The sequence below is a fragment of the Pan paniscus genome, chromosome 9 (genome assembly GCF_029289425.2).
Source record: "Pan paniscus chromosome 9, NHGRI_mPanPan1-v2.0_pri, whole genome shotgun sequence".
NCBI classification, from domain to species: domain Eukaryota; kingdom Metazoa; phylum Chordata; class Mammalia; order Primates; family Hominidae; genus Pan; species Pan paniscus.
This window is the reverse complement of record NC_073258.2, coordinates 123,790,263-123,810,232: the sequence shown is the minus strand read 5'-3', so window position 1 is coordinate 123,810,232 and position 19,970 is coordinate 123,790,263. Positions and strand designations below refer to the sequence as shown.

The 19,970-nt window shown below is 46.8% G+C and overlaps 1 protein-coding gene across 1 annotated transcript in view; it reads left to right on the top strand.

Annotated features, from left to right (window-relative positions):
• The window catches only part of CLMP (CXADR like membrane protein), a 121,155-nt gene that overhangs the window by 81,922 nt on the left and 19,263 nt on the right, over window positions 1–19,970 (top strand). Inside the window, exon 2 of the mRNA XM_034933919.3 lies at window positions 11,086–11,243. Within this exon, the coding sequence (XP_034789810.1) occupies window positions 11,086–11,243 (158 nt within the window). The remainder of the gene's footprint in view (window positions 1–11,085; window positions 11,244–19,970) is intronic.

Here is a 19,970-nt window from a genome sequence, read left to right as displayed (position 1 = left end):
TGCCCAGGCTGGAGTACAATGGCGTGATCTTGGCTCACTGCAACCTCCGCCTCCTGGGTTCAAGCGATTCTCCTGCCTCAGCCTCCCAAGTAGCTGGGATTATAGGCATGCGCCACCACAACCTGCTAATTTTGTATTTTTAGTAGAGACAGGGTTTCTCCTTCTCCATGCTAGTCAGGCTGGTCTCGAACTCCTGACCTCAGGTGATCCGCCCGCCTCAGCCTCCCAAAGTGCTGGGATTACAGGCATGAGCCACCGCGCCCAGTCAAGTTGATCATTTTTAATCAGTTTGTGTTTAATCTGAAAACTTCTCCAACTATCTTCCATCAGTGTCAGGTTCTCCCTTTTCCTCATTCTCCTCCCTCCCACTCTCCTCCTTTTTCCTTCTCCCATCCCCCACTTCCCTTCCTCTTCCCTTCCTTTCCCTCACCTTCTCCCTTTTCCCTCATTCCCTTTCCCCATCCTTCTCCTCCCCTAAAACCAACCCACAGGCTGGGAAGGAGGTAGAAGCTCAATATCCGGCCCCCCTGACTGAAGCCCAAAGCTCAGGCTGTCACCTGGGTCCTTGTATCCACACCCCTAATATTAAGGACTCTAGGAACAAATATCCTCCTTGGAGGGGTGGGAGGAAATAACTAGGCACTGTATTGATTCCCAGATGTCTGAAATTCCACTGATAACTTGCAAGCTTCTTTCCTTTGGCTTTAGGCTTTAAACTGTTTAAGTACCAAATATATGTTTGTATTTAAAAAGACAGTAAAATGTCAGGGATTTAGCAGCTCATAGTAAATATGGTCTTCTTCTTCTGAAGACTCTCATAAAAGGAGTGGACTGGAGAGGTTCTGGGGTTGGGCTGGGTGTGGGATTGGGAAAGCAAATGGCAGAGGAACTTCACTAGTTCATGACAAGGGAGGCTAGGGGGAGCTGATCGGAGAGGACAGGTGGTGCCATTAGCTTCCAGGTGCTCCCTCCATCTAGAATTCTTTTCCCTCCCTCTGTGTGGTAAAAACATGCCTGTCTCTCCAGAACTACCTCCATCCTTACTCACTGCAGTCTTCCTTAATCGCTCGTCAGGAATGACCTTCTCTACAATATTATCAGTTTTCTTAGGTGTGCTAATATTGCTGTTGTTGTGAGGAATAACTGCTTATTTTTAGGAGATACGCACTGCACCATTTAGACTTAGTGTCATGCCATCCACAACTTGATTTCAACTGGTACAACAAAAAAAATAGGAGAGAGCACGCAAAAGCGAGCAAATATAGCCAAATGCTAACAGCGATGAAGCAAAATGACTTCCAAACTTTTCACAATCCTGGTTTGTCCATGTGGTATGTTTTCTGGTTTTCCCTGTCTTTCAAAATGCAACACGGTGGTGGCCCATGCCTGTGATCCCAGCACTTTCAGAGGCCGAGGCGGGGAGATTGCTTGAGCTCAGGAGCCTGAGGCCAGCCTGGGCAACATAGTGAAACCCTGTTTCTAAAAAAAAAAAAAAAAAAAAAAATTTAGGCCAGGTGCGGTGGCTCGCACCTGTAATCCCAGCACTTTGGGAGGCTGAAGTGGGAGGATCACCTGAGGTCAGGACTTTGAGACCAGCCTGGCCAGCACGGTGAAAGCCCATCTCTACTAAAAATACAAAAATTTGCCAGATGTGGTGGCATGCGCCTGTAATCCCAGCTATTCACGAGGCTGAGGCAGGAGAATCGCTTGAACCCAGGAGGCGGAGGTTTCGGTGAGCTGAGATCACGCCACTGCACTCCAGCCTGGGTGACAGAGTAAGACTCCGTCTAAATTAAAAAAAAAAAAATTTAATTAGCCAGGCATGGTGGTGAAAGCCTATAGTCCCAGCTACTTGGGAGGCTGAGGTGGGAGGATCACTTGAGCCCAGGGAGTTCAGGCTGCAGTGAGTTATGATTGTGCCACTGCACTCCAGCCTGGCAGAAAGAGCATCTGAGACCCTGTCTCAAAAAAAAAAAAAATGCAGCAAGTACAATTATTATTATTATTATTTATTTTTTTTTTTTTGAGATGGAGTCTCGCTCTGTCGCCCAGGCTGGAGTGCAGTGGCTCAATCCGGCTCACTGCAAGCTCCGCCTCCCGGGTTCATGCCATTCTCCTGCCTCAGCCTCCCGAGTAGCTGGGACTATAGGTGCCGCCACCTCGCCGGGCTAATTTTTTGTATTTTTAGTGGAGACGGGGTTTCATGTGTTAGCCAGGATGGTCTCGATCTCCTGACCTCGTGATCCGCCCACCTCGACTTCCCAACGTGCTGGGATTACAGGCGTGAGCCACTGCACCCGGCCACAAGTACAATTATTAATAGTAGTTGCCATTTGCTGAGTGTGTGCTACATACCATGCGCCAGTGCTAGACACTTTCATGCATCATATGTAATGCTTACAATAACTTCTAAAGTTGATGTTTTTATTTTCCTTTTACGGAAAAGTAAACAACTTGGAGCAATCAGGGAATTAATTGGTCTTACAGCCACTACTCAAGTCCAGACCTCTCAGACTCCAAAGCTCATGCTCTTTCTATCGCATCATGCTGTGTCTTGAACTGCATACAGTGTTCCATAAACAATCTGGAAGGCAGGCGCATGCGCGCGCGCGCACACACACACACACACACACACACACACACACACACACACACACCTCCTACAGAATTATATATGTAGCCGGGGTAAAGGGAAAACTTCCCGTCTGCCCACAGAAGGTTCATTGAAAAGCACTGACAAGAGGCAGATTAATAGGAGAAAAGGCATACAAATTTAATAAACTGTTCAAGAGTGTCCAATTTTTTGCTTCCCTGAGCCACACTGGAAGAAGAAGAATTATCTCAGGCCACACATAAAATACACTAACAACAGCTGATGAGCTAAAAAAATATATATATATATAATAAAATCACAATAAAATCTCATAATAGCAGGGCATGGTGGCTCACAGCTGTAATTCCAGCACTTCAGAAGTCTGAGGTGGGTGGATCACTGAGGTCAGGAGTTCGAGACCAGCCTGGCCAACATGGTGAAACCCCGTCTCTACTAAAAATACAAAAATTAGCCAGGCGTGGTGGCGTGGGCCTGTAATCCCAGCTACTCGGGAGGCTGAGGCACAAGAATCGCTGGAACCCAGGAGGCGGAGGTTGCAGTGAGCTGAGATTGCGCTACTGTACTCCAGCCTGGGTGACAGAGTAAGATTGTCTCAAAAAAAAACAAAAAACAAACAAAAACCACAGTTCCTCCTGCCCATCTCTTTGAAGGGGGTCTTAAGGTTCAGGAGAATCTATAAGAAAATGTAAATACGGCTTGGCACAGTGGCTCACACCTGTAATCCCAGCACTTTGGGAGTCCAAGATAGGCAGATCACCTGAGGTCAGGAGTTTGAGACAAACCTGACAAACGTGGCAAAACCCTGTCTCTACTAAGAATACAAAATTAACCAGGTGTGGTGGCGCATGCCTGTAATCCCAGCTATTCACGTGGCTGAGGCAGGAGAATCGCTTGAACCCAGGAGGCGGAGGTTGTGGTGAGCCAAGATTGTGCCACTGCACTCCAGCCTGGGTGACAGAGCAAGACTCCATCTCAAAAAAAAAAAAGAAAGAAAGAAAAGAAGAAAGAAAGAGAGAGAGAGAGAGAGAGAGGAAGGAAGGAAGGAAGGGGAAGGGAAGGGAAGGAAATAAATGTAAATACCTTTTAGAGGATAAAACTTTAAACTACTCTTAACTGAGTGTAGGCAGCAGTCATGTGAGAAAAAGTCCCTTCTAGCAGAGGTGAGCAGGGGAAGAGAACTAACATTTTAGTGGGAGACTCCTATGTGCTTTCACAATGCTAGCTGCTTTCCTCAGTGTCTTCTTTAATTCCCATTTTGCGGATGGAAACACTAAGGCTCAGAAGGTAATTTTCTCAAGCTCCCAGAGGTCCTTTGGTAAGTGCCTGAGGTGCATGCAAAAGCTCCCACTTAGGGAGAGCTTGCAGCTTCCCTGAAGGCATTCTGCCTGTGCCTAAGGAGGCAGTCCTTACCACTGCCACCACTCAGCACCTCTTCCCATAGGTAAATGCTGCAACAGAATCCTAGCACAGACTATTCCCTTACTTGCAATTCTGCCACTAATTAGTTTTGTGACGTGACATCTCAATTCTCTGGGGTGCAATCTCCTCATAAGTTAAACTGATGATCTCCAAAGTCTTTCCTAACAAAGATGAATCTTCCAGTGCCCACGCAATCCAAGGCTAGCCACAGGATGGTCAGACTGCCCCTTTCCTCTCACCCATCAGATGGCAGACACAAGCTCAGCAGCCCCCATGAGCACTGCTAAGCCTTGGAGTTAAAGACAGAGGCCGGACACAGTGGCTCACACCTGTAATCCCAGCACTTTGGGAGGCCGAGGCGGGTGGATCATAAGGGGTCAGGAATTCAAGACCAGCCTGGCCAACTGGTGAAACCGCGTCTCTACTAAAGATACAAAAAATTAGCTGAGCATGGTGGTGCCTGCCTGTAATCCCAGCTACTTGAAAGGCTGAGGCAGGAGAATCGTTTGAACCTGGGAGGCGGAGGTTACAGTGAGCTGAGATGACGCCATTGCACTCCAGCCTGAGCGACAGGGCGAGACTCCGTCTGGGGAAAAAAAAATAGAACCCAGGACCGGGCGCGGTGGCTCATGCCTGTAATCCTAGACTTTGGGAGGCTGAGGCGGGCAGATCACTTGAGGCCAGGAGTTTGAGACCAGCCTGGTCAACATGGAGAAACCCCATCTCTACTAAAAAAAATTGCTCGGTGGGTGGTGCAACCCTGTAATCCCAGTTACTCATGAACCCGAGATCACAGCACTGCACTCCAGCCTGGGCTACAGAGGGAGAATCTGGATTTAAAAAAAAAAAAAAAAAAAAAAGCCAGGCATGGTGGCTCAGGCCTGTAATCCCAGCACTTTGGGAGGCCGAGGCGGGCTGATCACCTGAGGTCAGGAGTTTGAAACCAGCTTGGCCAACGCAGTGAAATCCCGTCTCTACTAAAAATACAAAAATTAGCCAGGCATGGTGGTGCACGCCTGTAATCCCCGCTACTCAGGAGGCTGAGGCACAAGAATCACTTTAACCTGGGAGGCAGAGGTTGCAGTGAGCCGAGATTGCGCGACTGCACTCTAGCCTGGGCAAGAGTGAGACTCTGTCTCAAAAAAAAGAAAAGAGACAGAACCCAGGCCCCTCTCTGCTTAGGTGGGTTTAAAAAAGAAAAGAAAAAAAAGTACAGAAGACCCTTTGAGCAATGTAAAAAAATGTAAAAGCTTTAATGTAAAAAAAAAGAAAGAAAGAAAGAAAAAAAAAGGGACAGAAGGAGAAGGACCTTAGAAATCTGTAGAAATCTCAGTGGCCTCCTGGAGTCTAACGAACTGAAGTTCAAGGAAGACTAGAAGTGTATGCGCCCTGATCTCATGGCTCCCTGCCTTGATAAAGCCATTTGTATTCACAGAGGGGCTCCTCCCTGCACTGCTGTATTTAATTCTGGATATGGTATAAATAGGACTTGGCTGACGGTCAAAGCACACCACCCGCCACAATGTTCCGGTTTTTTTGGGACATCAGACGAATCTGAGCCTTTGATTCCCTCTAGTGGCTTAAATTGGCAACTTTCATAGCTGGCTCTTGGCATTCGTTATTGAATGTTTAAGTATCTATTGTATGCACTAAATTGGTGCTGGGTTCTCTAGCTCTGCCTGGAATGTAGGGCACTGGTTTCATTTGAGCATTTTTGTGTCCGGTGGAAAGTGATCAGGGTTAAGCCAGAGCTCCTTCTTACAAAGCTCCTTCTTAACAAAGCTTAGCTTAGTACAGTGCAAACCAGTGAATTTCCCAGCTATTCTAAAGCTGCTTTATAGTAATTCTGGGAGGATGGGTTATTATATGGGTTATTTCTGCCGCTAAATGAGTTGTAGGACCTTGGGCTGTCTCTTTTACCCCTGGGTCTTAGTTTGCTCATTGGTAAAAATGAGCGTGTGGGTTACACTCAAATAAATTCAACAAATATTAATTGAACACCTGCAGTGTGAGATCCTGGGCTGAGTACTATGAGAAGGCAGCAATGAATGGTACTTGATCTCAAGGAGTTTACAGGATAATGGGAGAAGCAGACATCCTGGAAGCCACATAAAATTGGGCAGGAGGAGGCTGGGCATGGTAGCTCACACCTGTAATTCCAGCACTTTGGGAGGCTGAGGCGGGTGGATCACTTGAGGCCAAGAGTTCGAGACCAGCCTGACCAACATGGTGAAATCCTGTCTCTACTAAAAATACAAAAAAAAAAAAAAAAAAAAAAGCTACTTGGGAGGCTGAGGCAGGAGAATCACTGGAACCTGGGAGGCGGAGGTTGCAGTGAGAGGAGATCGAGCCACTGCACTCCAGCCTGGGTGACAGAGCAAGACTATCTCAAAAAAAAAAAAAAAAAAAAAAGCCTGGCCGGGCATGGTGGCTCTCGCCTATAATCCCATCACTTTGGGAGGCCGAGGTGGGCGGATCACGAGGTCAGGAGATTGAGACCATCTTGGCCAACGTGGTGAAACCCTGTCTCTACTAAAAATACAAAAATTAGCTGGGTGTGGTGGCACATGCCTGTAGTCCCAGCTACTCAGGAGGCTGAGGCAGGAGAATCACTTGAACCAGGGAGTCGGAGGTTGCACTGAGCCAAGATTGTGCCACTGCACTCCAGCCTGGCGACAGAGAGACACTCCATCTCAAAAAAAAAAAAAAAAAAAAAAAAGAAAACCTGGAAAGATAGCTCAAAGGGCCAATCTTAGGTTCTACAATAGTGTTATTTGCAGGAATAACTAGGGAAGTTGCATATCTTTTTTCTTTTTTTTTTAGAGACAGGGTCTTACTCTGTCACCCATGCTGGAGTGCAGTGGTGCAATCATGGCTCACAACAGCCTCGACTTTCCAAGCTCAGGTGATCCTCCCACCTCAGCCTCCCAAGTAGCTGGGACTACAGGCTGGGCTGCCATGCCCGGCTAATTTTTGCATTTTTAGTGGAGATAGGGTTTGGCCATGTTGCCCAAGCTGGTCTCAAAACTCCTGGACTCAAGCAATCCACCCACCTTGGCCTCCCAAAGTGCTGGGATTACAGGCGTGAGCCACCGCACCCGGCCTGGAAGTTGCATATCTTATAACCTCTGGAGTAATGGCTGACAATGGCTTATGCCTGCACCTTACCAGGATTTAGTCTCCTCTCCTTCCCAGCCTAATGGCCTCCCATTAGCTTTGCAAAAGCGGTTGAGTTTTGGGCAAGGCCTCTTATCATTTAAACTGTAACCTAAATGTCTTCCAAAGTTAGCTTGGCCCAATAGCCCAGGAATAATTAAGGGAAAGGGAAGATCCAGGGAGGGTTAGTTTAGTTTACTGTTATAATTTTCCCACTGATGTAACACTTGCCAAGGCCGTTTCAGATGCCTCTGAGGGCTCCTCCCCTGCAGTCTCAGCCCAAGCAGCCTTGCTGCAGAATGAAGCACAATCTCCCCTGCTCCATTCTTCTTCATCTCATTTCCCTGAAAGCAAGAATACTGGAAGTCGTTTTCCTTCCCACAGATTGGCTGCTAATCAATTTTGATAAATAAACAGGGAATTAAAGAATTAGAAAATAAACAGGGAGGCTGGGTTTGGTGGCTCACGCCTGTAATCCCAGCACTTTGGGAGGCCGAGGCAGGCGGATCACCTGAGGTCAGAAGTTTGAGACCAGCCTGGCTAACATGGTGAAGCCCCGTCTCTACTAAAAATACAGAAAAATCAGCCAGTGTGGCACACGCCTATAATCCCAGCTACTCCAGAGACTGAGACAGGAGAATGCCTTGAACCCAGGAGGCAGAGGTTGCAGTGAGCTGAGATCACGCCACTGCACTCCAGCCTGGGTGACAGAGCGAGACTCCATCTCAAAAGAAAAGAAAAAGGCTGTTTCATATTTCGAAACCATCTGACAGGAAACTACAGAGAATGGAAGATAGAACTTGGGGGGATACAAGAATATGTGTCTCTAAGGGAGGCAGGAACTCCTTGTAAGAGCCCACTTGTTCCCCAAGGTATTTCTGCACTCACAGAGAGGTCAGAGGCAGGCGGTGGGGGAGGAGGGTAGTAACCTGTCTCTAGGAAGGCTCTAAGGAGCAACCTGGAACCCAGCCCGTGACCTGGTATTGAAGCCTGTTTTGGGGAGGATGCCAAGCCCTGACTTCCTGTCTCAGTGGGAAGAAAAACAAGTGTTTTTGGGAAAAAGCAGAGAAATTAAGGGACCTGAGACAGTTTAGCCCAGGCATAACGGATGGAACAGAAGTGTTTCCAAGAGCTTCATTTAGAGGCACAAGAGAAATGAAAAATAAAGAAATAAAGCAAAGCAGGGCTGTGACTTCCTCTAACACAACAACTGAGGGTGGACACTATTTGCAGAGCTGTGTGAGCATCAGCAGTGGAAAGGGAGGCGCCGTGGCTGGGGAAAGAACACAGGGATGCCTGTTGGACAGATGCCTGCATCACAATGGACTTGAATCTAAACTCAGTGCCTACCCTCCCCAGCTCACCCCCAAATAAAACACATCGTACTCCTTGGCTTCCCCATCACTGCTACTGCGATCACCATCCTACCAGTCATGCAAGCTTGAAAACAATCTTTGCTTTTTTTTTTCTGAGAGGGAGTCTCGCTCTGTCACCCAGGCTGGAGTGCAATGGTGCGATCTTGGCTCACTGCAACCTCTGCCTCCTGGGTTCAAGCGATTCTCCAGCCTCAGCCTCTGAAGTAGCTGGGATTACAGGCACGCACACACAGGCCCAGCTAAATGTTGTATTTTTAGTAGAGATGGGGTTTCACCATGTTGGCCATGGTTGGCCAGGCTGGTCTCAAACTCCTGACCTCAGTTGATCTGCCCTCCTCAGCCTCCCAAAGTGCTGGGATTACAGGCGTGAGCCACCGTGCCCGGCCCAATCTTTGCTTTTGAATCCTTTTTCTTTCTCCTCTTAGATCCAGTCAGTTGCTGTATTCCGTAGTTTTGACTATCACATTACCTCGCAAATCCATCATTTGTTTTTTACTGCCTTCACCACTATCCTAGAGCAATATCTCTTACTTGGAAAAATTTAATAGCATTTTCACAAATGTATGTCTCAATATTTCCCTTTTCCTGTGCATTCAACACACAACTCCTAAATTATCTCTTCCTTAAGCAAGAGATCATGTCACTGTGCTCACTGCGGCAAGAAAGGACTTGTATCCCATCAACTGCTTCACTTTTCCAGCATAATTTGTTTTATTTTTCCACATTTCTTCTTCATACCAGCCAAGCTGAACTATTACCATTCACTGAATATCCGCCCCCCACCGCCTCTCCCATCCTGTGCCTTTGATCCTGTCATCTCCCCCAACATTTCAACGCCTTTCCTCCTCCTCTATTCTATCCACATGAATTCCATTTTCCAAGCTCCATATCAAATGTCACCTTCTCCATAATAAAATAAATTGCCTTTTATTCAGAGCCACTCAGTGCTAAACACTATACTAGATGATTTACATACTCTGTTTCTAATATTTACAAAACCCTGGAAGGATTTCAGCTTTTCCTGAACCCTATAATTAATTGCCTATAATTTCTCTCCTCTAAATTTGCATAGCCCTTTGATCATAAATAATTTCCCTTTATACTACAGTATTTGTGTAATTGTCTTTTCATCCTTCTAAATACATGCTACTGGTCAGCAACAACTGTTACGAGACTTAAAGAAAGTAAGAAGGTTCATCTCTAAGGTTTTCTCCAGCTTCAAATGGCTATGACTCTATAACTTAAGAACATGAGTTTCTGGGCAACTTAGTGCAGTTTCCATGAGTATCATCTTCTTGGAAGCCTCTGCTAATAGAAGACAGAAAGATCAAAAACACAGTTGTTTCCAGGCACGGTGGCTCATGCCTGCAATTCTAGCACTTTGTGAGGCCAAGGTTGGAGAATCGCTTCAGCCCAGAAGTAACCTGGGACCTGGCATAATAACAGAGCAAGACCCTGTCTCTACAAAAAATGAGCCAGCATGGCCGGACGCGGTGGCTCACGCCTGCAATCCCAGCACTTTGGGAGGCTGAGGAGGGTGGATGGTGAGGTCAAGAGTTCAAGACTAGCCTAGCCAAGATGGTGAAACCCCATCTCTACTAAAAAGTACAAAAATTACAGCGCGCCTGTAATCCCAGCTACTTGGGAGGCTGAGGCACGAGAATCGCTTGAACCTGGGGGGCGGAGGTTGCAGTGAGCCGAGATCGCACCACTGCACTCCAGCCTGGGTGACAGAGCGAGACTCCATCTCAAAAAAAAAAAAAAAAATAGCCAGCATTGTGGCATGTGCCTATAGTCTTAGCTTCTCTGGAGCCTGAGGTGGGAGGATCGCTTGAATTGGTGAGGTCGAGGGTGCAATGAGCCGTGATTGCACCACTGCACTCCAGCCTGTCATCAGAGAGACACCCAATCTCTCTAAAAACAAACAAACAAACAAACAAACAAACAGGCCGGGTACAGTGGCTCATGCTTATAATACCAGCACTTTGGGAGGCCAAGGCGGGTAGATCACCTGAAGTTAGGAGTTCGAGGCCAGCCTGGCCAATATGGTGAAACCCTGTCTCTACTAAAAATACAAAAATTAGCTGGGTGTGGTGGCAAGCACCTGTAATTCCAGCTACTCAGGAGGCTAAGGCAGGAGAATCACTTGAACTCAGGAGGCAGAGGTTGCAGTGAGCCGAGATCGTGCCATTGCACTCCAGCCTGGGCGACAAGAGCAAAACTCCATCTCAAAAAAAAAGTTAACATGAGCAATTTCATTGTTCATAAAGACCAAGTAAGGTAAGAAAGACGGGCACTAGTAGGATGTAATTTGGGGTGGTTAAAGAAGATGTGATGAATTCAGTTAACGGAGGAGCCAGTGTGAGACCAGGACTTCTAGTACACCTGGTCTAGGACTCTTGCAACCCCTCGACATGGCCTTGCACACGGGAACATCCCATAATTCTTTGTTGTCATATTTGCTCCCCACATATTGCCATCCAGTCTCTGCATTACTCATTAAAGATTTTCCTCTTCCAGTTTCCTACTATGTTGGAACCTTGGGGACTCACACTGAGATCAAGAGAGTGGCAGAGGAAAAGGTCACTTTGCCCTGCCACCATCAACTGGGGCTTCCAGAAAAAGACACTCTTGATATTGAATGGCTGCTCACCGATAATGAAGGGAACCAAAAAGTGGTAAGTAGACACCTGGCTGCAGTCCCTCCTCCTTCTTGTCCTCCTGCATTTGCCTTTCTTCAGTCTTCCAGTCTTTCTTTCTGGCTCTGAAAGAGCTGGAATTCCTTTTTCATCTGGCTTCTACTTGAAAGACTTTAGATACAAAACTATAGAGAAGAAAGAGTATTGCTGGGTATGGTGGCTCACACCTATAATCTCAGCATTTTGGGAGGCCAAGGTGGGTGGAACACCTGAGGTCAGGAGTTCGAGACCAGCCTGGCCAACATGGTGAAATCTTGTCTCTACTAATAATAGCTGGGTGTGGTGGCCTATGCCTGTAAACCTAGCTACTTGGGAGGCTGAGGCAGGAGAATTGCTTAAACCCAGGAGGTGGAGGTTGCAGTGAGCTGAGATCATGCCACTGCGTTCCAGCCTGGGTGACACAGCAAGACTCCATCTCAAAAAAAAGAAAGAAAGAAAGAAAGAAAGAAAGAAAGAAAGAAAGAAAGAAAGAAAGAAAGAAAGAAAGAAAGAAGGAAAGAAAGAAAGAAAAATTAGCCAGATGTGGTGGCACATACCTGTAGTGTCAGCCACTTGGGAGGCTGAGGTGGGAGGATCACTTGAGCCCAGGAGTGCCAGGCTGCAGTGAGCTATGATCACACCTGTAAATAGCCACTGCACTTGAGCCTGGGCAATATAGCAAGACCCTGTCTCTAAATAAATAAGAAGTTGTCAGGCCGGGTGCAGTGACTCACACCTGTAATCCCAACACTTTGGGAGCCTGAGGGGGGTGAACTGCTTGAGCCCAGGAGTTCAAGACCAGCCTGGGCAACAAAGTGAGACTCCCTCTGTACCAAAAAAATTTTTTTAATTAGCCAGATGTGATGCCACATGCCCATAGTCCCAGCTTCTCACGAGGCTGAAGCAGGAGGATCACTTGAGTGCAGGAGGATCGCTTGAGCCCAGGAGGTCAAGGCTGCAGTGAGCTGAGATCACACCACTGTACTCCAGCCTGGGCAACAGACCCAGACACTGTTTCTAAAAAAAACAAAAACAAAACAAAAGCAAAAGAAAGAAAAAAGTTGTCCTTTCCTCTTCTCTGTCTACACCACTAATTTTATAACGTGGTTTATGTTGGGAAGAGCTAAGGTTTTCACGAAAACAGATTTCAGGATCACTATTGTAGTTTAACTTGCTTACATAGCTGTCTACATCACCTCATTATATTGATATTGCGTGTCATTTTGTTCTCATACAGCAACATCCTAAGATACTATCTGTTCTCTGTAGAGCGAGGTCACTTTAACCTGAGTAGGTTTATTGATTGATTTATTTTTTTATTTTGGGACAGAGTCTCACTTTGTTGTCCAGGCTGGAGTGCAATGGCTCGATCTTAGCTCACTGCAACCTCCACTCACAGGGTTCAAGCGATTCTCCCGCTTCAGCCTCCTGAGCACCTGGGATTACAGACGTGCACCACCACGCCTGGCTGATTTTTGTTGTTGTTGTTGTTGTTTGAGATGAAGTCTCACTCTGTCGCCCAGGCTGGAGTGCTGTGGCGCCATCTCAGCTCACTGCCACCTCCGCCTCCTGGGTTCAAGCAATTCTCGTGCCTCAAACTCCTGAGTAGCTGGGATTACAGGCATCCACCACCATGCCCAGCTAATTTTTGTTTTTTTAGTAGAGATTGAGTGTTGCCATGCTGGTCTCGAACTCCTGACCTCAGGTGTTCCGCCTGCCTCGGCCTCCCAAAGTGCTGGGATTACAGGCGTGAGCCACTGTGCCAGACCACTGAGTATGTTTATTTTAACAGCTTCTTGGCCAGCCTAGATTTGATACTCTCAGTTCTGAATGAAGTGATGTTCATGTTTATTACAGCCCATGTTCCTATAATAAAAATCCAAGAATGACTCTGATAGATTCTCTTCTTTGATCACACTTGAGGCAGGTTCCTGAGGTCTTTCTGACTAGAGCTAATCTTGGACTTCCCTCTCTGCCCTCGTAGAATACGTTTTGAGCAAGAATGCTGCTAAGTCAGGTTAGTGAAAATGCTCCACTCTTGGTATCTTATCACCCTGTCCTGCCTACAATAATAATCCTACCAAGCAGGTTCAATCAGAAACCCCCTCATCTCTGATGTTCCCTCTTAGTAATTTCATGACCCCCACCCTGCTCCTTGGTTGTAAACTCCCCTTGTACTTGCTGGAATCAGAGTCAAGCCCAATCTCTGACTCACAGGTCTTCATACCTATTGCCATGGCCCCTCTTGAATAGTCTGTTTTACTATCTTTAACAAGTTTTGGCCAGGTGCGGTGGCTCACACCTGTAATCCCAGCACTTTGGGAGGCCAAGGTGGGTGGATAACCTGAGGTTAGGAGTTCAAGATCAGGCTGGGCAACATGGTGAAACTCTGTCTCTACTAAAAATACAAAAAAATAAGCCAAGCCTGGTGGCATCTGCCCGTAATCCCAGCTACTCAGGAGGCCGAGGCAGGAGAATAGCTTGGAGCTGAGATCGAGCCATTGCACTCCAGCCTGGGCAACAGAGCAAGACTGTCTCAAAAAAAAAAAGTTTCACTGGATAATTTTCTCATTAGCAATTTCACACATCTAACTTTCACCCAAGTATTTTCATTTGAATTAAAGAAAAAAAGACTTGCTTGGTTATATAGCCAAGTGAATATAAGGATTAGGATGTTAATTATTGATTTCAAAAAGCCCTTGATATGGCTTTAAGCAGTCACAATTCCCTGCTTGTCTTCAGCTGATACTGTGAAGCAAGGATGTCCATTTATTCGATCATTCAGATTACACAAACTTATTTAGCACTTACTGTATGCCATGCTAGGTACCAGGATACAATAGTGAAGAAGACATCATAGTCCTTGCCTTCTTAGAGGTTATAGTGAAAAGACATTTAATAATTTTTTACAAAGAGCCTGGCACAGTGGCTAGTGTCTGCAATCTCAGCTACTCAGGAGGCTGAGGTGGGTGGATTGCTTGAACCCAGGAGTTTGAGACCAGCCTGGGTGACACAGTGAGATTCTATCTCTTAAATAATTTTTCTTTTAAGAAAGGAGGGGAAGGGGTAGGTAGAAAGGTAGGAACAAAGAAACCAATAAATATGCCAGGTGCAAATCTGTTTAGCACGTAGTATCTCATGTTATTTAATATGTGCCAGTTGCAGTAGCTTGTGCCTGTAGTCCCAGCTACTCGGGAGGTTGAGGTGGGAGGACTACTTGAGGCCAGGAGTTCCAGATGGCCTGAGCAACAGAGTGAGAACTCCCATTTCTAAAACAATTTTTAAAATTTGTTAATGTAATACTCATAACTAGGATTAATGGGCCCATTTTACAAATAAGGAGCTGAGGTATGCCCACATGTGTGTAAACACACAAACATAGTGAACAAATTGCCTAAGGTCACCTAATTTGCATTTTCAAATTAGGCACCCTGGGCTGGGCCGGGCGGGCACAGTGGCTCATGCCTGTAATCCCAGCAGTTTGGGAGGCCCAGGCAGGAGGTCCACTTGAGCTCAGGAGTTCAAGACCAGCCTGGGCAACATGGTGAAACCCCACATCTACTAAAATTACAAAAATTAGCTGGGCATGGTGGCACAGGCCTATAATCTCAGCCACTTCTGAGGCTAAGGTGGGAGAATGGCTGAGCATGGGAAGTCGAGGCTGCAGTGAGCAGAGATGGCGCCACTGCACTCCAGCCTGGGTGACAGGAGACCATCTCAAAACAACACAAATGAACAAAAAACAAATTAGGCACCCTGACCTCAGTGCCTGGTCTGAGAACCACTAGCTGTATTACCTTCATAAATAATGTGAAAGTGTAATATGTGCTATGTAGGCTTCTTCTCTGAGAAAACACCAAATGGCGGAAAAATCCTGATCTAAAACATCAAGAGAGATCTGCATCCATCTCCATTCAGAGCAGTTTTACGACTGCTCTGCAGGCGATGGCACAGCAGAATGACTGCCAGAAAGTTGAGCTGCTCCATCTGTTCTATATAAGTCCTAACAAATTGTTCCAGGTCCACCAGGAATGACAAACAGCCCCAAACCACTGAAATTCATATTTTTGTTTTATTTGTTTGCAAAAGGACTAAATTGATGTTCATTTTTCTCCCATCACACCCTGATGAACTGCTTAGTCTCAACACTACATTTCTTAGGATAAAAAACAAAATAGGCCGGGCGCAGTGGCTCACACCTGTAATCCTAGCACTTTGGGAGGCCGAGGTGGGCAGATCATTTGAGGTCAAGAGTTTGAAACCAGCCTGGCCAACATGGTGAAACCTTCTCTCGACTAAAAACACAAAAAGTTAGCCAGGCATGGTGGTAGGCACCTGTAATCCCAGCTACTTGGGAGACTGAGGCAGGAGAATTGCTTGAACCTGTGAGGCGGAGGTCACAGTGAGCCGAGATCGCACCACTGCACTCCAGCCTGGGTGACAGAGTGAGACTCCATCCCCACCCCGCAAAAAATAGTATCTTGCAATTGTATAATTTCACCTTTCCAAAGATGTCAGATGCTTGCCTGCATGTTATCCCTTTTTCCTTCATTAAATATTGAGACAGTCTCGGCCTAGGCAACACAATGAGACCTGTCTCTTAAAAGTAGGTGTGTGATGGCCGGGCGTGGTGGTTCACACCTGTAATTCTAGCACTTTGGGAGGCTGAGGCCAGCAGATCACAAGGTCAGGAGTTCGAGACCAACCTGACCAACACGGTGAAACCCCGTCTCTACTAAAAATACAAAAATTAGCCAGGAGTGATGGCGGGTGCCTGTAGTCCCAGTTACTCAGGAGGCTGAGGCAGGAGAATCGCTTGAACCCGGGATGAGGAGGTTGCAGTGAGCAGAGATCACACCACTGCACTCCAGCCTGGGCGACAGCATGAGACAACATCTCAAAAAAAAAAAAAAAAAAAAAAAAGTGTGTGTCAGGCCGGGCACAGTGGCTCACACCTGTAATCTCAGCACTTTGGGAGGCCGAGGTGGGCAGATCACGAGGTCAGGAGCTCAAGTGCAGCTTGACCAATATGGTGAAACCCCATCTCTACTAAAAATACAAAAGAATTAGCCGGGCATGGTGGCACACACATGTGGTTCCAGCTACTTGGGAGGCTGAGGCAGAAGAATCACTTGAACCCAGGAGGCGAAGGTTGCAGGGAGCTGAGATCGCGTCACTGTACTCCAACCTGGGCAAAAGAGCGAGTCTCTGTCTCAAAAAAGAAAAGAAAAATGTGGCCAGGCACAGTGGCTCACGCCTGTAATCCCAGCACTTTGGGAGGCCAAGGCGGGTGGATCACAAGGTCAAGAGTTCAAGACCAGCCTGGCCAATATGGTGAAACCCAGTCTCTACTAAAAATACAAAAATTAGCCGGGCGTGGTGGTGTGTGACTGTAATCCCAGCTACTCGAGAGGCTGAGGCAGAAGAATCGCTTGAACCCGGGAGGCGGAGGTTGCAGTGGGCCAAGATTGTGCCACTGCACTCCAACCTGGGCGACAGAGCTAGGCTCCGTCTCAGAAAAAAAAAAAAAAGTGTGTGTCTTTGTGTGTGTGTGTGGAGACAAGATTTTAGGGAAAGCGAGGAAAAGCAGATGGAGTCAGACCTACCTGAACGTACCATGCACTATGGTAGCGGTATGCCCCAAACACCACAGGTTGAAGTAGGGAGTCACCATTCTAACTGGGGAGTCGAGAAAGGCTATATACAGAAAGCGGTCCTTGAGCTTGATCTTGAGGCCTTATATAGGTGTTGTTGAGGCAAAAATAGAAGAGGAAAAGGCATTTCAGAAAGAAAAAACTGCGTAATCAAAGCCAAGATCTATCAGAAGACACTATTCAGAATCAAGAAACATCAGGTTTGGGGACAACGAGATTCAGAGATGTGAGGGCAGGAGTCAAAAATGAGGTATGGTCCAGACTGCGCTGGCATAGGTGTAACATTCAGAAGGCCAAGCCTTCATCAGTGTGCACAGGTGATGGGAAACAGATTTTCAGCCAGGGGAGTTTTGCTACACAAATGTGTGGAATTGTAGCAGGCCATTTCTCCCTAACAATCAGACAGATGGGCCTGCATGACAGTCACACAGACAGGCCTGCACAGCACTCCAGTTACACAGACAAATTTCCACAGCACTGCCTTAACACTGAGCAAATAATTAAACTTAGGGAAGTCGGTGCCCAGACATCAAAGCTAGAAATATAAACATATGGTCAGTAGGAGACGTGCATAGGCTTCTCCGTATCCTGGAGCAAGTCAAAATAACGGAGACAGTCTCACATTCCTAGTGCCAGGACCTGTCTTGGGTTGTCGAAATCTGAGACAAGTCAAGGTAACAGAGGCCGTTGTTTGAATAGATTTATTGGAAAGTCTAAGCAGCTCTTCAGACCAAGCTGTACATGAGATAAGATAGGAATAATCACTCTGGATGGGCACGGTGGCTCATGCCTGTAATCCCAGCACTTTGGGAGACTGAGGTGGGCAGGTCACTTAAGGTCAGGGGTTTGAGACCAGCCTGGCCAACCTGGCGAAACCCCATCTCTACTAAAACTACAAAAATTAGCTGGACGTGGTGGCATGCGCCTGTAGTCCCAGCTACATGGGAGGCTGAGGCAGGAGAATCGCTTGAACGCAGGAGGCAAAGGTTGCAGGGAGCCAAGATTGTGGCACTGCACTCCAGCCTGGGTGACAGAATGAAACTCTGTCTCAGAAAAAAAAGAAAGAAAGAATCACTCCAGTACCACAGTAGATAGGCCTTGAAGATACTGGGACCCTCGCAGTTTAATCAGACTTAGCAAGCATTTTTTGGCCTCTGACCTTCTAGTTGAAACAAAATAGTTACCTATAGACTTAGGCAAATGCTATACTGCACATAGGCACATAACCCCAACCTATATAAGCACTAAGAAAATTGTACACTTATGAGTTGGTCTGGTGGAATTATCTCCAACCTTCTCCCTGTATCCAGTTACAGTGATAAATTCCCTTCTTTCCTAGTTTGTCGGCTTCTCGTTATTGGGCCATGAGAAAATGCAACCGGACCCAGCTCTTTCTGGGAACAGAATGATTAGTATTCTTTGGGTATTGGGCCAAACAATTTTTAAAACCTTAGGGGCCTTCTTGAACCCAGAACCAGGCTAATAAAAATGATAATGCTAACACTTGAGTGCTTACTATCTCATTCCCACAAAAATCCTATGAAGTAATGCAGCCCCCTTTTATAGTTCAGGATCTTAAGGCTTAGAAAGGATAAGTGATCAGAGCCAGGCACACAGCTGTCAGTGGAGAGGCTTCCGTTTGGAGATCATTTGACTTCCCAGCCAGCAATCCCAATCACTGCGGCCTGGCACAGTGTTTTTTCTTTTTTTTTGAGACGGAGTCTCACTCTGTTGCCAGGTTGGAGTGCAGTGACACAATCTCGGCTCACCGCAACCTCCACCTCCTGAGTACCTGGGAGTATAGGCGTGTGCCACCACGCCCAGCTAATTTTTTTTTTTTTTTTTGTATTTTAGTAGAGATGGGGGTTGCGCAATGTTGGCCAGGCTGGTCTCAATCTCCTGACCTCATGATCCACCCACCTTGGCCTCCCAAAGTGCTGAGATTACAGGCGTAAGCCACCATGCCCGGCCTAGTGTTTTTTCAAAATCTGTATCACAACCAGTTAGTGGATCCTAAATGATAAGAAATTTTTTTTTTTTTTTTGAGACAGAGTTTTGCTCTTGTTGCCCAGGCTGGAGTGCAATGGCGTGATCTTGGATCACTGCAACCTCCGCCTCCTGGGTTCTCCTGCCTAAGCCTCCCGAGTAGCTGGGATTACAGGCATGCACCACCACGCCCAGCTAATTTTGTATTTTTAATAAAGATGGGTTTCTCCATGTTGGTCAAGCTGGTCTCGAACTCCTGACCTCGGGTGATCTGCCCGCCTTGGTCTCCCAAAATGCTGAGATTACAGGTGTGAGCCACCGCGCCCAGCCTTGTTTTGTTTCTTTTTTTTTTTTTTTTTTTTTTGAGATGGAGTCTCGCTCTGTCGCCCAGGCTGGAGTGCAGTGGTGCGATCTTGGCTCACTGCAAGCTCCGCCTCCTGGGTTCATGCCATTCTCCTGCCTCAGCCTCCCAAGTAGCTGGAACTACAGGCGCCCGCCACCACACCCAGCTAATATTTTGGCTAATTTTTTGTATTTTTAGTAGAGATGGGGTTTCACCGTGTTAGCCAGGATGGTCTTGATCTCCTGACCTTGTGATCCGCCCGCCTCGGCCTCCCAAAGTGCTGGGATTACAGGCATGAGCCACTGCACCTGGTCATTTTGTTTTCTTTTAACATAGACTAGACAATATCAGAGCATACTGCACATATACTCATGAAACTTATGTTTCAGTTATATATGTGTACGCTGTGTCATGAAGAAAAATGTGTTTCTTTTTTTTTTGACTGAAGTGCAGTGGCATGATCTCGGCTCACTGCAAACTTCGTCTCCTGGGCTCAAGCAATTCTCCTGCCTCAGCCACCTGAGTAGCTGGGACTACAGGCGTGCGCCACCATGTCTGGCTAATTTTTGTAATTTTAGTAGAGATGGGGTTTCACCACGTTGGCCAGGCTCGTCTGGAACTCCTGGCTTCAAGTGATCTGCCTGCCTTGGCCTCCCAAAGTGCTGGGATTACAGGCATGAGCCCCGGGCTAGAAAACTGTATTTCTTAATGTGAGTCTGTTGAAAACAGTTTGAAAGTGCTTGC